Here is an 18,107-nt window from a genome sequence, read left to right as displayed (position 1 = left end):
CAAGGTTAATTGTAAAAAAGGCTAATAAAGACTCGAGTGCTGGTGATTGCTGTCTGCAGTGATCTTCTACTGACCTTTCCTCCCTCCGTAACTGAGGGTAGCAGATGTTTCCCTCTGCCATCACACCACTAATATTCACATTTAGGCTTAATTGCCTAAGGTGGTTGTTGCCTGAAGAAGGGCGCTGTTAGGGAACAGTGCTGGGGGAGCAAAGCTGAGCTCTCCCTTGTAGCCGGCATCAGCAAAGAGATGAAGGAATTAATGGGTTTATGGACTTTAATGTCGATTGCTTAAGCCAAGATGAGCCTTTGTAGCTGGAGAAAAGCTTTCCTTGCAACTGTAGGCAGGTGGGAGCATCATACACAGATGGCATGAGTTAAAGCCTCTTTCCCCTGCAGATGAATGACTCTCCAGACTGTGTGCTGACTCCAGGAACCAAGAAGGAGCTTCTTCCTAAAGGAAAGGAAAATGTTGTACGCTCAGATCCTTGCCCTGGCAGCGGCTGTGGTGCAGTACAGAGCCGTGGCCGTTCATGAAGGTATGTGACAAGTGGGCTACCATGAATGCAGAGCAACTGGGGGTGATGCTAAGACATATCAGGGAGAAAAAGACCTTTTCCAAGCAGCTGTTTCTGCTGATGTCGTGGATACACACAGAGATGCTGTAACGGTGGAGCTGTAGTGCTGATGCCTTTAAGTTCTGCATAGGGTCCTTTTAGGTTGGGATCATCTGGCTAACCGAGCATCTCAGCTGGGTCCAAAAGGCAGGCAGGACTTGAACTGGTCCACTAGGGTTTATGGGGAAATCAGGGCTCTGCTCCGTGTGCTGCCTCTAAGACTGTTCCACCTAACTGCTCCAGAGGAAGGTGGGGAGAAAGGGAAAATGTGTCCCCTCCTGATTCCTCTTCTGATATCCAAGAGTTGGGACAAGCCACCACACAGGGGATATGAGAGAGAAGACCTCAAGGCAGCCTTAAAACCTCCTGCTGCTGATTAGAGAGTCGAGATGGCACAAGGGCTCACCTCCTCCCTGGCTCCCTGTCACCTGTGCAAGCCCACAAAGAACTTTTGGGGAGGAGAAGCTGGGCCCAAAAGGCAGGAGACAAAAGGAACCCAGAGAAAATCCTCATGGAGTTACAGCACGATCCACAGCGTGTCTCTGTGGGCTCAGGGTCCTGCTAGGAGGGGGGGTTCCTTGTGAGCATCCTACAAAGCTAAGCCAGAGCTCCCAGGACTGTCATGGGGCTGGGTATGAGCCCGTGGGTCCCCTCTCTTCAAATTGTCCTGCAGCAACAAGCCCCCAGGCTTTGAAGGTATAAATTCACCTGGACTAACTCCAGTACATTCAACAAGGAGTTAATGGAAGCTTTGGCATCAGCTACAAAATTAACTTGATTAAGTTGCTGTCCGTCAATTAAGCCAATATACTTGACTATAATGCTATTTAATTCAAAGCTGGGAACAGCGCAATAAATCAACGTTTACAGATGTCTCTGGCAAACCTGTGATTGATGAAACATGGTAATTTTGGAGGTGCATGGAAAATTTCAAATAAAATCATATCCCCCTGTGATTAATATAGCTGTCTGTGTTGGTATTTTCTCCAGAAGGTACCAATCCAAATATGCTTAACGTCACATATTTGCAGACAGCTTCAGGTACCTGATCCAAGCAGCAAACGCTCTCGGGGTTTCATTGCCAGACTGGCCCCTCTGGAAAGGTGCTGAGGTCCTGGCCCAGCATCTCCAGGAATGGGCTCTGGTTGCCCCTTTATAGAGAAAGGAGCACCATCCTGCCCTTTTTAATCCTTAAACAGAGGCTCCTTAAACAGAGCTCTTGCTTGTTGTCTTTCTCCTCATTATCCCTGGATGCAAATGAGGGCAGGAGCATTCTGTAGGGTGAGCAAGACTCCCAGGGGCCAGGCACGGGTGGAGGACGCTCTCTGGGGTTTTGGGATGTGGAGAGGTAGGTAGCAAAGGTCCCCCTGATACCAATGGCATTTTGAGCGTGTTTTCCAGATCAGGGCCAAAAAATGCAAGTCTCCCAAGAAAAACTGTCTGCACTGCCTTGAATAGCTCCAAGAAGTGGTTGATTTTGGGAGGGCTGGTGGGTGGTCTTCTCCATCTTATTGAACGTTCCTTGGGATTTTCTTGTGATAATACAGGTTGTGGTTACCCTGGGAAGATGTTGAACAATTTCCACCAGTTCTGAGGTCAGAGCCAAGGACTGGCATTGCCTTTCCTCCAAGTCTTCTGGGGGAACAGGGATGTCAAGGTCAAAGCTAGGGAAAAGGGGTAGATCCAAAATAGAAGTGGCAGCTGGGAAAAGAGCTTATGGTGATCTGCTGTTAGCAGCTGAGCTGCCTCCAAGACACCCCTGACATCTCAGCTGAAAAGCACTTACGGAGGACTGAGAAGGGAAGGGAGATATCAACAGAGCGCTTCAGGAAGGAAAATTGAAATAATTGTCTCCCATTTTTGTTAAGGGAAAGGGCTTTATATTTCCAGCTGGGTACAAGTAAAAGCAAAAAGAGCCAGTCATTATTTTTCTGCAGTAAACATAACTGTTAAGTCGTGAAGAGCTCAGTGTCAGGAGGTACAAAGAAAGATGGAGAAAGCAAAAGCCTTGGGTAACAAAGACCCTTGGACTGCCACCCATCCATAGCTGGCAAACGATCCTCTGTCCTGCTGTGTGGCCAAAGGGGATTGATCAGGGGCACAGCAATGAAAGAGAGCATGAAACCTGCATCTTTCCAAGCCCTCTGGGGACCCTGCTTATAGAAATGGGGTAAAAGTCAGGTAAATTGAAGAGGCTGAGCTAAAAGCAGGCTTTCTGTTTGCAGCAGAAGCATGAGAAACCCACCTAGCGCATCTCCCCAGCAAACTGGAACAAATGCTGCAGCCCGGTTGGGTGCGAGTTGGATCTCCAGACCTGCAGCTGAAACTCAAGGCAGTGGCTGGGTAAAGTCCAAAGCAGCAGTGACACAAAATGAAAAAAATGTGAAGAGGTTGAGCCCAGTAGTGGTGAGCAAGACACAAAAAGCTCTCCTCCAGTAGTCAGCACGATCTGCTTTTTAGCAGCCCTACAGTAATAACTCAGCGTCTATCTGCAAGGGAGAGAAACACCGAAGAAAATATAAATTTTGAACACCCCTTGTAGAGCCGTCGTTAATTTAAGCATCCCTAAAAGTCATCAGATTTCAGTCCATGAAATATATTTATTGGAGGCCTAAGGAAAATTAAATTCAATTGAGACTGAACACCATATAGGGAAATATGCCTTGATGTTCGTTAAACAAATTTCCCTGTACACCTGTCCCTTCCCTGACAGCTGTCATCAGATAGCTCTGACTTGTACAGAAAAAAAAATGCTCAAATTGTTCGTTCTTCGCACAAGATACTTTTCACGCTCAGGGCCACTGGCAGCTGGGCAAGAGGGGAGTGTTGCAAAGCTGAATGCACGGAGCGTCCCGAGCTCGCTCTGTGCTAGACTGGAAGACTTGGTTGTTTTAGGGTTGGCAAAGCATGGGTGGCAAGGTGGCCCCGTGTCTGCACACGTGTCTCACATTGGCTCTGGAGACCCTGATGCAAGAAGTCCAGGATGATGTGGCAGAGCTGCCACATTCCCAAATTTCATTTGTGTATGGTTTAGGTGTCCGTGTCTACCTCCAGGCATATGAAACCCCGGGCATCCCATTGCTTCCAGCAGGTCCTACAGACCCGCATGCCTTGATGGATCTGTTTGTGCTTCAAATGAGAAACTTCCCCTGGGTAAGAACAGCAAAATGGGCAATTAGGAGGAAATTAAAGAGAACAAAGCAGCCTGTTGCTCTGGGAAGCCCATGATTACCCACTTCATTGGGCCGAAGCAATATTCCTTAGCTGCAATATCTTGGGGGTTCACCTGACTCAGAGGGGTTTAGCTCCTGGGTGGCTCATTGCATGGTGTGGGATGAGCCTTCTTGCCCTTCTTCTCCCTCAGCATGCAGGACGGCGGAGGTGGCTGATATTTTGTTCCTCGTGGGGCAGTCACTGGGCACAGGGAGGGAGAACTCCCGGCTGGTCAAGGACTTCATCAGCAGCATGGCCCGTTCCTTTGAGAACGTGGTGATGGGCAAAGGAGGCATCCGGCTGGCAGTGGCACTCTACGGGGAGAAACCAAGGTGGGTCAGTCCATCCTCTACCACCAGCACCTGGGTTTCTATAGCCCTATGGCTCTAGATGGGCAACCATGTCCCCATGGTTAAAGAGCTCTTCCTGCTCTGCTGGACCATTACAAGAGCAGAGCAAGAGTTCAACCTCCAGCAGTGTCACCAGAGTCTAGAGGTGCTCGGCCATGGGGAACTCTTTCAGGGCAGGGGGGCTGATATTTAATGCAGCCACAAGAAATTCCTCACCATCAAATTTTAGATAGTGTTTTGTGGTAACAGGGCTCTGTGGGGCTCACACCCTGGACTCCCTGACCAATGTGAAGAGGACCCCTTGCCTACATATAAGCCTAGTGTGACCAGCTAAATGTCAACATTATTGTAGACAGTAGATTATCCATGACCCAGCAATGTGCTCTTGTTGCCAAAAAGGACAATGGGATCCTGGGCTGCATAGGGAAGAGTGTGGCCAGTAGGTCCCTCTGCTCTGCACTGGTGAGGCCACAACTGGAATACTGTGTCCAGTTTTGGGCTCCCCAGTTCAAGAGGGACAGGGAACTGCTGGAGCGAGTCCAGCGAATGGCAACTAAGATGATTAAGGGCTTGGAGCATCTCCCTTATGAGGAAAGGCTGAGAGCACTGGGACTCTTTAGCCTGGGGAAGAGAAGGTTGAGGGGAGACCTTATTATGGCGTACGGGTATCTAAAGGGTGGGTTGAAGGAGGATGGAGCCAGGGTCTTTTCAATGGTTCCCAGTGACAGGACGAGGGGCAATGGGCACAAGTTGGAACATAGGAAGTTCTGTTCAAATACACGGAAAAACTTCTTTACGGTTCGGGTGCCAGAGCAGTGGCACAGGCTGCTGGGGGAGGTGGTGGAGTCCCCTTCTCTGGAGATTTTCAAAACCTGCCTGGATGCAGTCCTGAGTAATGTGCTCTGGGAAGTCCTGCTTTGGCAGGGGAGTTGGACTAGATGATCTCTAGAGGTCCCTTCCAACTCTGAAAACTGTGATTCCGTGATTGCTCGTCATTACTATTATCAATGCATCCTTGCTATACCAACAGTGTTTTCTTTCTCCTTATTCACCCGTATTCCCGTTTCTCATTCCCAGGATGAGTATTGAGCTCACGGATTATGTGACCATCGAAGAAATCCTGGTGGCAATTCAGGATCTCTCCCTCAAAGGCAGCAACTTAAAAACAGGGTCAGCCCTGGCGTTTGTGGCTCACGCCATGTCTCGCTTGGACATGCTGCGAGAGGATGCAGCAAAGGTAAGTGACCTCCTGTGATGACTTCCTTGGTGTCATCCTCAGTAGGGATCAGACTTCTAACTTATTCACCTGAAGGCATGAGTGAACCATTTGGTTTTTATTTATCCCATCTGATTTTTAGCTTGGAGTTGAGGTACCACATTTAGGAGCTCATTCAGCTTCAGGTCACTTTATCGGTGATAGAGGGAGGCAAGGCACCTCCAGATTTTCAAAGGACTGACTCTTTTAAAATGCTCATGTTTCCCCACGGATTGCAGAGGCACCCGGCATTCTAATCTTAAATGCCTCCAGCTGAGTACCCAAATTCGGGGCACTTACTGCATAAGCTAACTGAGCGGGCTCAGGGCATGATAAGGACAAGGCAAGAAGTTGTGGTGTTGGTGCACGTAACTCTGTTGCTAATATCTGCACCCATCCACCCTTGTTACAGAGAGTGGCAGCACAGTTAACATCTTGCTCGAAAAGCAGACATGTTGCTGTCTTTACCTATCAGACATCAGTTCCGGGTCATGGGTTTCTTCAGTTTGTTTGTTTTTTTTTTTTTAATTATTTTGTTCATAATTTCTAAGGGGTTCTGAGGATGCTAAAGAGAAGGTGCTGCATTCTGGGTTGCTCTGCAGGCTGCATGAAGCAGTTCACTCCACTCTGCTCTGATGGTAGACAGTCTTGAAATCAAGAAGGGGGCAGCCCCATGGGGAGTGGATACACCCCACGCATCGGGTCTGAAACGATCACAGCCAGCTTTCAACCTCCCATGGGCCTCCCACATTTGCAACTGAGTGCTGCACCTTCTCTTTTGCTTTGAGATCCTACGTGCCAAAGGTGGTCGGTGTGATCCGTGCTATCCATGTGGTCAATGAGACATGTTTTGGGTCACAGAGCAGGAGGGAGAACATGACGATACTGGTGGGATGTGTTAACCACCCCAACTGCCTGCCTAAAGGTGTTGCAGCAGGGTATGTCTTCATTATATCATCCCATGCACCAGCCACATCTCCTGCTGTGTGATCTGACATGGGGCTGCCCAAAAAGCTTGCAAGGTCTGGGGTTGCTGAGTTGGCTGTCATTGAAACCCAGGCTGTGGCTGAGAGACTTTCTTACCACCTGATAGCACCATCCAGGTGCCCATGGCCAAGTGTGTTGTCCAGAGCGCAGCTGCGTCCTCCCTTAAGAGCTGCTTTTGTGGACTTGTAGGGGTGAATCCTCTCTCTGCGCTGGCATTAATCTCCTTCTTGACCCAGAGTTACTGCCCCAAGCAGAGGTGAGACACAGTTGGGCAGGAGGAGACACGCAGAGAAGATGCTGACACGAGCATCAGCTTTTATACTCTGCTGCCTTCTCAGCTCATGCTTATTAAAGCTGATTTCCTGTGAGTTACCCCAGAAGTTATCAAAAGATTTATTTTCAAGTGCTCATCCCTTCAGAGAGATGGACTTCATCTGAGGTCTGACTTCTCAGTGTGAAAATCCTGCACCTGTCTCTGTGACCTCCTCATGTTGCGCTCTTCCATTCTCTGGCTCTTACGCCAATTTTTGTAGGTGGTTGTTTTGATCACGGATGGGAAGTCCGGCGACTCAGTTGAAGATGAAGCCCGGGTCCTGCAGGATGGGGGGGTGACGGTGTTTGCTGTAGGTACGTATGGACATGTTACGTTACATGGAGCATCACCACCAAATACTGTGTGTGCACCAACATTCAATCTACGCACTGGGGAAGGTTCCTGATGCACAGCACCCCCTCCTCTAAAAACTGCACCCATCCCGAGGCTCAACCACTAGCAACTACTGCAAGTACAGGAAAATCACTTCTATGCTGTGCTTGGGTATTTTTTGTGGTTGTCGATAGCTGATTTATTCAGTGGAAATCTGCGGTTTTGCATCTGTCAAAACTGCTTGCGGATGCAGGAGGAGTTCAATAAATAGTTCCATAAAAGTCAAAATGTTTTGATGTGACATTTTCAAAAATGAAATGTTTTTACTTTTGAACCTTTCTCTTAATGGGGTTCAGAGACCAACTTCAGCTACGTTAAACATGTCCATCAGAATAATTCCACAGGCAAGGAAAAGTTTTAGCACCTCCCTGCCCCCAAGAGCTAAATACAGCCATTTCTTACAAGTCAAATCCTTTGTTCACCAAACGTTTTGGGGGAGAAGATGGGGATGGTGGTGGTGTTTCATTATAGAGAGCAACCACGTCGATTTGGGCAAATGTGAGGTGAAAATTAGGGACAGTTGGTTTGTTGGGCTTTTTTTCCTGCCTTTTTCTAATTCACCCACAGGAAAACCCTGCAATTTTCACACAGCCTCCCAAAGTCCCATTGTCTGCTCATCCATCAGAAGGGCAGAAGTGTCTCTGTATCCCATGGGATGGATGAGGCCAGATCCTGCCCTGCTCCTTTTCACTCTCTGCCCCAAGAGAGCTTTTCACCTCGGCCCATTAGCAGCTGAATCCCCTGGGTCACTCTCTAACATGCCTCTGGAGAAAACCTTCACCTCTTTTCTTTGATGGCTTCATCTGCTTCACCACTGCCTGTCCAACATGAGTCTCCATTCCTTGTTTCATCCTTCACTGTGGGCAGCATGACTGCAAAGCTGGTGTGAAACTCGGAGGCCAGCACATTGCTCCGGCTTACTCTTGACAGCCCTTGCCAATCCTTGGCCTGCCTCAGGGATGGTGTTTGATGTCCTCCTTTCCTCTTCTTTTCTTCTTCTAGGAATTAAGGGTGCTGACAAGAATGAACTGAACAAAATAGCTTCAGAGCCCACTGCAGAGCACGTGCTTTACGTTGAAGATTTCCACCTGCTCCACAACGTGGCCCCCAAACTCTCTCGAAGGCTCTGTTTCACTGCCTCAGAGCCGCCACGACCCATCAAACAGACTGTACAAGGTGCGTCAGGGCTTTCCCTGTATCCTGCTTTCCACCTCCTTGAACTGGCCCCCTCCTAGTCCCTGGATGTGCCAGTCACACCGCTGAGGTGGACCTCCCGCATCCCTTCTGTTCATCATGAGGGAGCTTTAGGGGTTGGATGACCCTAGAGGAGCAGCCGGCTCATGGAGCATCTGTTGCTTGGGGGCAGTGGTCCTGTGTATTTCACTTGTGTCTGCATCTCCATGGTTTGTCTGGTGATACCAGATCCTGAAAGTCTTGCTGCTGATTCAAACAGAAGGAGCAGCAGTGGGCTGTGGCAGCAATTCTGCCCCTTAGGGGCTTTCATGATGGACCTCTCATGGTGAACTCTGGCAGCGGAGCTCAGGGTCTCAAGAAGGACTTAATTCCTTGCAGAAGATGCTAAAAGCAGCCAAGGAGATTTCCAAAGCCATCTAGATCTCTCCCCAAACAGACACTGATGTTGCAGCAAATCCAGAGGTGGTACCAATGAATTCCTGCCCCCCTTTTGGCACACAAAATCATGAGAAGATGAGTTAAAAGTTTAGGGCAGAGCTTGGGGGATCTTCACCCAAGCCGTTAGAGGGTTAGTTTTTTTTTCCTTTCTCTGTGGTTCTGTAACACTTCAGAGCTGCCTGTGATGTTTCACGGAGAGTTCAAGCTTTCTGGCCAAATATTCTCAGGTGGCAGTGAGGGGAAGGGCAGGAAGGAGCTGATGCCCTGTGCATTAAGCAGGCGTTCACAGGCGAAATGTAGCCAGAACCAGTTTTGTTTCCCCTTCTTGTGCTGTCAAGCAATTTGCCAAAAGAAAACCTGCTTGTGTGGCTCTGGCCCAGAAACAGGTCCCAGCAGCTCCTGCGCTCTCAGTCCGAGTGAGTGCCATCTATACCCAAGGCTCTCTCTGCATTGAATATGTTGACCATCAATGAACAACGTGCACATGTCCAACGCTGGTGCCATCACGGTCCAAACCAAAGGCTTTTCCTTTCTCTTTTTTTTTTTTTTTTTTTTTTTTTTTTTTGCAGCTGAGAAGATCATTGGCCCCCGGGACTTGTATGTCAGCGAGCACAGCCACAGCTCGCTGCGGCTCACGTGGATGCCAGCTACGGGGAAGGTGACGGGGTACCGTATCCATCTGCATCCCTTGCTGCCTTCAGGGCAGCCCATTTCAGAGGACCAGCGGCAGGTAGAGTTGCCTTACAGTTTTGTAGAGCACTGATTGCAGGTCCCGGCGTTAGGGGTTAGCCCTCTGCTGAGGTCGCTGATGGTATAGCCTGGGGTCGGAGGTGGCACCATGTCCCTCAGCCACCCTGGTCATGGCCCAGTGCATTGGCATAAATTCCTGAAGCCACTTGCTTGAAGCGAAGGTCTGTAGATAGAGTGTCAGATTTGCTGGTGTGTTGATTGATGATGCTAATTTTGGCATTGCTGTTGTGGTGAGATGGAGCTTCTGGGAGTGACAGGTGGGGGGAAGGTAGGGTGGAAGAAGGATGTGGCACAAATTGGCACAGACTCCATTGGGATCAATAAGAACAGGTCAATGGGAAGCACTTTTTCTCCCCTTAACCTCTATGATTCTACCTCTCAAATAAGCCCATCCAGCTTCCCTAGCAACATCCCCTGTTCCTCTTGCTGCCAAGATTGTTCATCTTGGTAAGACCTCTGCATGTTTTGGTTTTGCATTTGCTGTGTCCTTGGCGTGAGGGATGCTGCCATGTGCGCCAGCTCGCTCCAGTTCAGCTCAGTCACTGCACAAAGTCTGAGAGGATTCAAGGATATGCCTAAAAGCTTTGATTTCTAATAATAGAACAAAGCTATGAAAGCATAAATTATTAAGGTTAAGATTATTAATTGTATTAATTATTAAGATTGTATTTAACAAGAATGATCATCCTTGGCTGCTTCAGAGTCTCATAACAACACAGTGAAACACAGAAGTTGTCTCCACCTCTCTTGCCCTCAGGTTACATTGAAATCTCCCTCCATGAGCTTAAAAGAAACTTTCTTTGCCAAAGGTGGTCGGTTTTCCTCCATATTTTTTTTAAGGGGATTGGGAACCACCCTCACCCTTATGCACACTTTTGTTTTCATGGAGTTTTTTCTGGGCTAACTTGTGAAACCCACCCTTGGCACTGTCCGGTGTCAGCGCTATGTCCAGTGTGAAGCCAGACATGATTTGAGGATCGCATTGTTCTGAGTTAGTGTGTTTTAAGAGGCTTCTGCTCGTGGAAGTCACCTCGCATCAAATGTGAAGCCTCGTGCTCCCACCCTGTTGCAAACATGGGGGTCTTCTACTGCCGTGGAGGTGTAATGATGTCCTTTGTTCCCCTGTGTGACAGATTGTGGTGGATGGTGACAAAAGTACCGTGCTTGTGACTGATCTGAAACCCAACACCAAGTATGTCTTCGCGGTGAGGGCCGTCTATGCAGATGCCCTCGGGGAGTCAGCAGCTGTCAAGGGGAAAACAAGTGAGTGTCTCTTCTGCAGTCATCCCTGTGTGTTCCTTGTCTGTGTGGGCACAGGAAAAAACCACCCCAAAATGGTACGTGTGAGGAGTGAGGGATGGAGAGGTAGGAATGGGTAGGAGGAACATCTGTGCAAATGTCCATGGTGTGGGGTGCAGGGTCGTGAGTGGGTGCAGAGTAACCCGTGTGGTTAACCCACTTGAAAGCAGAGGGTGCAGCCTGCTGGATAACTCATGTCATCTGATTTAATAACCGGCGGGATTTAACAAATCCAGGCTGGGATTCAGTTAATGTAACACTCGTGTACCTGGGATGAGAAAGCTTTTGGAGACCATGGGCTGAGAAACACAGACATGAGTTTTGTGGAGAGATGTATATTCTAAACACCTTGTTTCAGAAGTGGGTGGCCCAAAAGGTTTGGGTTGGCACTGTGCGTGCACTTAGGGCTTCCTTTCACTCAAGGTGAACACCAAGGTGGTATGATCACGGCCTTTAGGAAATGCCCCTCGTGGAGACCTCTGGTGCCATGAAATGATCTCGGCTTCCTCTGAATTGCAATCTGCCATGCCACATTCCTCTGCTGTCACGTGGCTGGCTGTAATGACAAGGTTCTTGGAGCAAATTCACTCTTGGCCAAACCCAGGGGTGCAAGACACTGGGTTAAATGTGATGGATGGAGCAGGTTTCATCCCAAAATTCTCTGCGCTACTTTAAGAGGGTTCAAGGGGTGCACTAGTTCTGCTTCCCTCCCTATTTTGCATGAAGTGCCAAGACTGTGTTGCCCAATGCTTTTTGAAAAGAATTATTCCTTTCTTCCTTGTCTTTTGTTTCTTCCTTCACCCCCTGCAATGTCTTAAATTGTTTGTCTTTTTGAGGGAAGATCTCCAACAGGATGAATAAATAAAGCACCTCAATGAGGTTGATCCGTATGTACTTGCCAGGAATAAGATGGAATGTCTTTATGGGTGGAAATAAAGTCATTTGATCTCTTCTCTCATTATCCCCAACGTGAAGCCAGAGGCTGAAGATATAAATCTGTCTACCATGGCTGGCTGGATCAAAACGGGCTCCTCTTTGTAAGAGGTGCATCCATAGGCGCAAGTAGCATTTGATTCATGTGTCCACGCTCAGTCTGAACGAAACCACTGCAGAGTTTTCTCTGCTGAGGAGGAAATGCCTTGTGGGTAGTTATTTCACAGTTCCCAACACCATTCAAAGAGGAAGCCCACAAGCGCTCCGTCTTGGGGGTTTTCAGCTCGCTTTTCGAGCAGACAAGGGTTTGGTAGAGGGGTGGTGGTTTCTTCTGAGGATTCAGCTGAGAGAATAGGGAGAACTGGTGCTGCTTTGGCATTGCACCTTTGTGTCTTTTTGTCCCTGAAGACAAAAGATTTTCCAAGGGTCTTTGCCATGGCACTTTATGACAGCACTGTCGCATCAATTTCTGCAATGTTTTTGTACCCCAAAGCACCTGTGCCTCCGGTCACTAATTTCCGTGTGATAGAAGAAGGACTTTTTAGCTTGAAGGTGGCTTGGACACCTCCACTGGGCAAGCTGGAAGGCTACAAGATCTACATCCCCAGAGGTAAGTTCAGATTTTATCAATTTTTCTCAGAGTTTGCATTAAAAGGAGCGGTGACCTGAGGACAGGAAAGGTGCCATTTTGTCCAAGGAACAATGCACCACAAAGCTCCTGACATTACTCTGGAAGGAGACCAGGTTAGCCTCTTCCAGACAGTTTGTCTCCTCCAGGATGGAGGAGGAGAGTCCTTTGAAGGACTTCCTTTTGAAGAACAAGATGAGGATGGTGCTGTGGAGGCCTTGTACCCATTTGCACTGTCATGTCCAGACCTACCATGGATGTTTTTCGTACTCAAATGCCTGCTTTGCTGTGGATGGAGGGGTGAGTTCAAGCCTTCAGTATGGCTCCCACTCGCTTCTGTGTGATCTGGAGGGGTGGGACAGCATGGATATGTCAAGCCTTAGCTACAGACATAACTCTCAGCAACATCACATGGGTTGGGAGGACTTCAACGATGCACTTGAACCAGTTCCTGCACATGCTCTTCACCACGTTGTGAAGACATCATCGTGGGATGTAGACAGGCAGTGGGAAGGCTTCATCACTCTTCTCACTGATTTTGCAGCCAACAGACCAGGAATGACCTACGAGCAGGTTCTGCGGGGCGATGTCTCTTCCCACGTGCTGGATAACTTGCAGGAGGATAGGGAATACAGCATCAGCATCTACGCAGTGTACCCCCAGGGACCAAGCCAGCCTGTGGCTGCTACGGGAAGAACATGTAAGAGGTTTGACTCTGCGGCTGGTCCTTTCTTGCCCTGGGCACTGTCTTCACACCCTTTGCTGTTGATAAACACCTCACAGTTGGTGGGTGCTGCAGTATAGTTTGAGGAACCCACAACAATTTCTTGTCGTTTAGACAATTATCCTCTCACCCGATGACCCCTCTCCAGCTGGGGAGGGAAATTGAGAAAAGAACAAGGAAACCTGAGGGTTGAAATATAAACAGATTTAAGAGAATAAGACTAGATAAGTAACATTAATAGCACTAAAGAACCAGTATTGATCTCGATACCAATATAAAATATACAAGGATTATACTCAGCCCATTCTATCCGTAGGAAGCCATGCGCTCCCAGCAGTGACAGCGCATGTGGGACGCTGCGAGCGCTGTGGCTTCGGGAGGAAGGGAAGGGGAAGGGCTCAGGGCTCCGGCAGCGGGCCAAGGAGTTCTCAGGATGGCAGCCATCATGGGACAGAGAGAACTCCTCAGCAAACTTTCTAATTTATATTGACTGTGACGTTCATGGTGTGGAATAATCCTGTTGGCCAGTTTGGGTCAAGTGCCCGGGTCTCGCTCCTCCTCATCCCCACTTCTGGTGAGCAAAAAACCACAGAGACCTTGAAACCTGCATCCCATAGCTGGCTATAAAGTAAATACATTCACAAATTCAGACACTAGAGTATTCTAAAAATGCAGTTTTCCCAAACATCAGAAGAGACCTTACAACAAGGTAAGCAAGTAAAATTACTGAAAGAGAAATCAATCCTGTGTCACTCAAACCAGGACATGCAGCTACGTGTGCATCAAAGGGGCAAGGTTCAACAGGTCCTTCTGAACTCCAACCTCGAGCCCTGCTCTTCCCCCATCACATGCATGGGCATGGACACCCTAGAATTCCATCACACTGCTTGGGAGGAAGGGTGGGGGATCTGCCAGAGCTTGCCCTCCTGTTTCACACCCCCACTGCAAGCGAGGTAGTGCGTTAGAGGTGTTGATCCTGGAAAACTGGTCACAGGTATGGTTGTTTTCACCACTGCTTTTATGAGATGCCTTCAGCCTGTCAGGGAGGGCAGGAGCTCTTGTAAATCCCTCTCCTGCTGGCAGGTAGGTTGGAGGAACAGAGGTGCAGGGAGGGCAGCGTGCAACGTCCTCCACTGGCAAGTAGGTGCTCTGAAAAGTTTGTCCCCTGTCCTCCTTCCAGTGAAGCTCCTGCCTGTGAAAAGCATCTTGCTGCAGAACGAGACCACCGACACGCTCCAGGCAAGGTGGAGCCCCGTCCGGGGAGCAACAGGGTACAGACTCACCTGGACATCAGCAGGTAGAGACACGGGAATGGGGTGCATGCAACCAGCAGGGACATGGAGAGACAGGAGCTGTGAGGTTCCCAAGGCGTTGGGTGCACCCACACCTTCTGTGTCCAGACATGCAACAAGAAGCTGGAGGAAAACAGTGGTTTGGGGTCTGTGAATGGTGGAGTTTTCTGCGCGTGGGGCTAAATCAGCAGTTTGCGACAGAGAGCCGTACTATGGCTGTTGATGATAAACTCCGCCATGGATGCAGAAATACCTGCAGGCTAACGGGTATCCAGCCTTGTTAACGTGGCATTAGTGCCAGATTTAGTGGACCTGAGTAGCCTCTGGAAAGGATTAAAGGCTGGAGAGAAGCTGGTAAAGTACTCCATCCAGAGTTGTACATCCCATAGCCCCACGCCTCACTTTTTGGGGCGACAGGTGCCACATTACAGACTGGAAGCGCCTGAGCTTGTTGCTTTTCTCTCTGCAGCGCTAAGACCTGGCTTCATCCCCCAGCATCCCATAATGCATCCTCATTCTCAGACAAACTTTGGTGTCTGAAGACAGATTTGCCTTTGCAGCTGGAGCTTCTCCCCCTGCCCTGAACCCAAACATATTTTCATTGCTGGTGTGGGGGAGCAGAAGTTAGAAAAATCAGGTTTGATGGCATATTTTGGCCTCGGGAGGTGGATGTTTCTGTGGTTCAAAGACAAGATGGGATGTCAGGACACCTGGGCTCCATCACAGGCTTTGAATAAATAGCACACTCTCCTCTGGCTCGGTTCCCCTGGTTATGAAGTAAGGAAACATCTCCCACCAGGGGAGGGGGGGGGTTAGCTGGAGGACAGCTCTGAAGGTCGTCAGGAGGGAAAATTCTTTACAGGGAAGATATAAAACTGTTTTTATTGCTTTGTAATGAATGGTTCTCCAGAGAAAAAAAAAAAAAATCACAGCACCCCCCAAAAACTCAGCTGTTTACCCAGTCCTTGCTCGATACCCCAGCTAGGAATGAAGCATGCACGTCCTCAGCCTGACACATCTTTGGACAGTGGACACCCCTTCTTGAGGGGATGGTATGTGACAGCCTCCTACGAAGCAGCAAGGGCATCACCTCCACTGCAGGTTTGCTCTTTCTGAGCAGCTCTTTCACCTGATACTGGTTCACCCCAACTCCAAGGGTGCCAAAAATCCCAAGGGGCAGCCCACCCTCACTGCTGGACCCTCTGGGGTCCTCCTCCCATGCTCCATCCCGTCCCAGGGCCATGCCTTACAGTTGCATTGGTGTTGGGATGGAGACACCTTCTGCCCATCCCCACGCAGCACTGGAAAGGTTTGATTTTTCTTCTCTGAATTCTAAGACAGAGAATAAATAAACACAAACGAGCGACTGATGTGGAGAGAAGGTCCATGGCGTGGGGTGGGAGAAGGGGGATGGGGCTCAGGGTGCTGGTGGAGCAGAAGATGGGGACATGGCACCCTCCAGTGACCAAACTGCAAACGGCAGCTTTTCCCCCGAAAACCTCAACATACTGCTGCCTCCACCTCTCTGTCCCTCTGAAACGGGGTGTGACCCCCCGGGAGTAGGTTTTAACTCTTCTCCTGCCGTGCCGAGAGGTTTAGCCGAGCAGTTGCTAGTCCACAGCAAGGATACAGAAATGAGGAAAAGTCTTTTGTGGCATCAGTTGGGCTCCAGTGTCCTGTAGGGGAGGCAAGATGACTCCAGGATGGGGTCACCCAAGGCTGGGCAGAGCGTGGACCCTCTTACAGGACTGCTCGCAGACCCATACGTGGCCATTTGTGTGTTGCTACCTGATTGATTTTCTTTGGCCCGCAAAGCCCTGAGTTGCCTTGACCTACTGGTGATCACTGAGGTCTGCTCGAGCGGCTGTGGATTATTTCTACCTGCATATACATTAGCTCCTCAGCCAAGATTTGTTGAACTAAGCCCTCTCCCTACCATCTTTGGCTTGAGGACCTTGCCGACATGTGTACAAGCCAGAAGGATGAAATGGTGTTCAATCTTGCACAACTATGTAGTTCTCAAACAGTTGTTCGCGTGATTGCCCGCCGCCCTCCCAGGCAAGGAGACCCGAGGAGGGTGGTCCCCCCTCGGTCTGACCCAATGGAGCCCAGACATCATTTCCCTTTGCAGAGGGCAGCATCCAAGATGTGAACCTCAGCAACACCTACAGCTACTACATGATCCAGGGACTGCAGCCTGGCACAGAGTACACCGTCACCATCAACCCCATCTTTGGGGACGTCGAGGGGCCGGTGGTGAGCGGTAAAGCAACGACAGGTGAGTGCCCTGCAGCAGGGGTGGGAGCCAGCCCACATAGACACAGATGGGGGTCAGGCTGTGCTGGCAGCACAGAGCTGATGTTATTTGTAATCATCACCCTGCCTGTCATCTGGTGCAGAAAGCGGTCTGGGTCATTACAGTTTTGGGGGGCCACTTGGTCAACTTTGTTTGGGGGACCTCGGTCAACTTTGTTGTCTTGCAGTGGCATCGAGCACCGTTCAGATGCTGAAAGTGAGTGAGATATCCATCAACAGCGCTCTGGTCTCCTGGGACTCGGTTGCTGGGGCCACCGGGTACCGAGTGGCTTGGGGTCCTACACCAGGTAAGATCCAGCCTGCATCACCTCCACCTCCTTCTGTAGCATGGGAGATAAGGCCTGGGGAACCTCGGGGATGGTGGGCATCGGGGCAGGTCCAGCTCATTAAATGGTCTGAGCAGCCCCTCCCACAACTTCAGGGCATGAATTGAAACCAGAAATTATTCCTGGATCTGATCTGCAGTGCCAACAGACAGGGTCCCTGCAGCAACTATGTTCAGCCTGACCCCAGCCCAACACATATCCCAGTGGGTGCAAGAGTCTTGCAACACCTTGCCTGGTCATCCAGCCCAGGGGCTTTGCAACTCCCTGGAGATGCTGGGGAGGGGCAGAGCACATGTTGGAACTGCCCCTGGACAGCACCACATTACTGTGGGCCCTGGATGTGAGAGCTGGTTTTGTTCCTTCAGTTCTTCTCAGCTGGTTTGGGTGCTTTAGTCATTCAAATTCCCAAATAAGTAACCATAGGAAAACTCTCTCTTGTCTCAGTGCCCACATGGGTGTCCTACAACAGAGGTTCAACTGGGTCAGAGATGGACTGCTGGGGAAAACATAGTGTCTTTCCCAGTATGCAACAGAGCTGCTCTCCAGACTCTTCTGTTTTCATCTTCTTCTGTTTTGTTTTCTCCATTCCACAGAGTTCTTTGGCAAAGACCGTCCTCGCCAGCTCGCCCTCAACAGGTCAATCACAGCCTACCAGCTCCGCAACCTGGCCCATGACACCGAGTATGTGATTTCCCTCTATGTGCTCTTTGGCTCGGTGGAAGGACCAGGGATCACAACCTCAGCCAGGACATGTGAGTACAGGCAGGACGTTCAAGTAGCTACCACAGCACGCAACCCTTGTGTGGCTGATTCAACCTTGTCTACCCCTACGATGCCCTTACACCGTGCCTCCTGCTCCCCACTTCACTGGGGGTTGGTGTCAGGGGCACCGTGGTGGTGGTCCTTTGCCCTGTTGACTTGCTGTACCTGGTAGTGGAGACCATGAGTCCTAAAGGCTCTGGGTTTTCTGCCTGGGATGCTTCAGGTGCAAACTGGAGCCAATGTGCTCTGCAGTGGACCTGTTCATGTGCCCTGAGCTTGGGCAGAGCTTCAGATAAGAGCTGCCCAATCTGCGCACAC

At 49.7% G+C, this 18,107-nt stretch overlaps 1 protein-coding gene across 1 annotated transcript in view; it reads left to right on the top strand.

Annotated features, from left to right (window-relative positions):
- Positions 1 to 468: 468 nt before the first annotated feature.
- Positions 469 to 18,107, top strand: part of LOC309678427 (uncharacterized protein) — a gene marked incomplete at its 5' end in the record, with an annotated part of 110,739 nt that continues 93,100 nt past the window's right edge. The window contains 13 exons of the mRNA XM_082491452.1: positions 469 to 538; positions 3,981 to 4,161; positions 5,257 to 5,416; positions 6,955 to 7,048; positions 8,130 to 8,303; positions 9,329 to 9,489; positions 10,643 to 10,772; positions 12,235 to 12,351; positions 12,914 to 13,069; positions 14,274 to 14,390; positions 16,517 to 16,663; positions 16,869 to 16,988; positions 17,621 to 17,779. Of these exons, the coding sequence (XP_082347578.1) occupies positions 469 to 538; positions 3,981 to 4,161; positions 5,257 to 5,416; positions 6,955 to 7,048; positions 8,130 to 8,303; positions 9,329 to 9,489; positions 10,643 to 10,772; positions 12,235 to 12,351; positions 12,914 to 13,069; positions 14,274 to 14,390; positions 16,517 to 16,663; positions 16,869 to 16,988; positions 17,621 to 17,779 (1,786 nt within the window). The remainder of the gene's footprint in view (positions 539 to 3,980; positions 4,162 to 5,256; positions 5,417 to 6,954; positions 7,049 to 8,129; positions 8,304 to 9,328; positions 9,490 to 10,642; positions 10,773 to 12,234; positions 12,352 to 12,913; positions 13,070 to 14,273; positions 14,391 to 16,516; positions 16,664 to 16,868; positions 16,989 to 17,620; positions 17,780 to 18,107) is intronic.

The sequence above is a fragment of the Vanellus vanellus genome (assembly GCF_965231255.1).
Source record: "Vanellus vanellus genome assembly, chromosome: 1".
In the NCBI taxonomy this organism is placed as follows: Eukaryota; Metazoa; Chordata; class Aves; order Charadriiformes; family Charadriidae; genus Vanellus; species Vanellus vanellus.
This window is presented reverse-complemented; position numbering and strand designations above follow the sequence as displayed.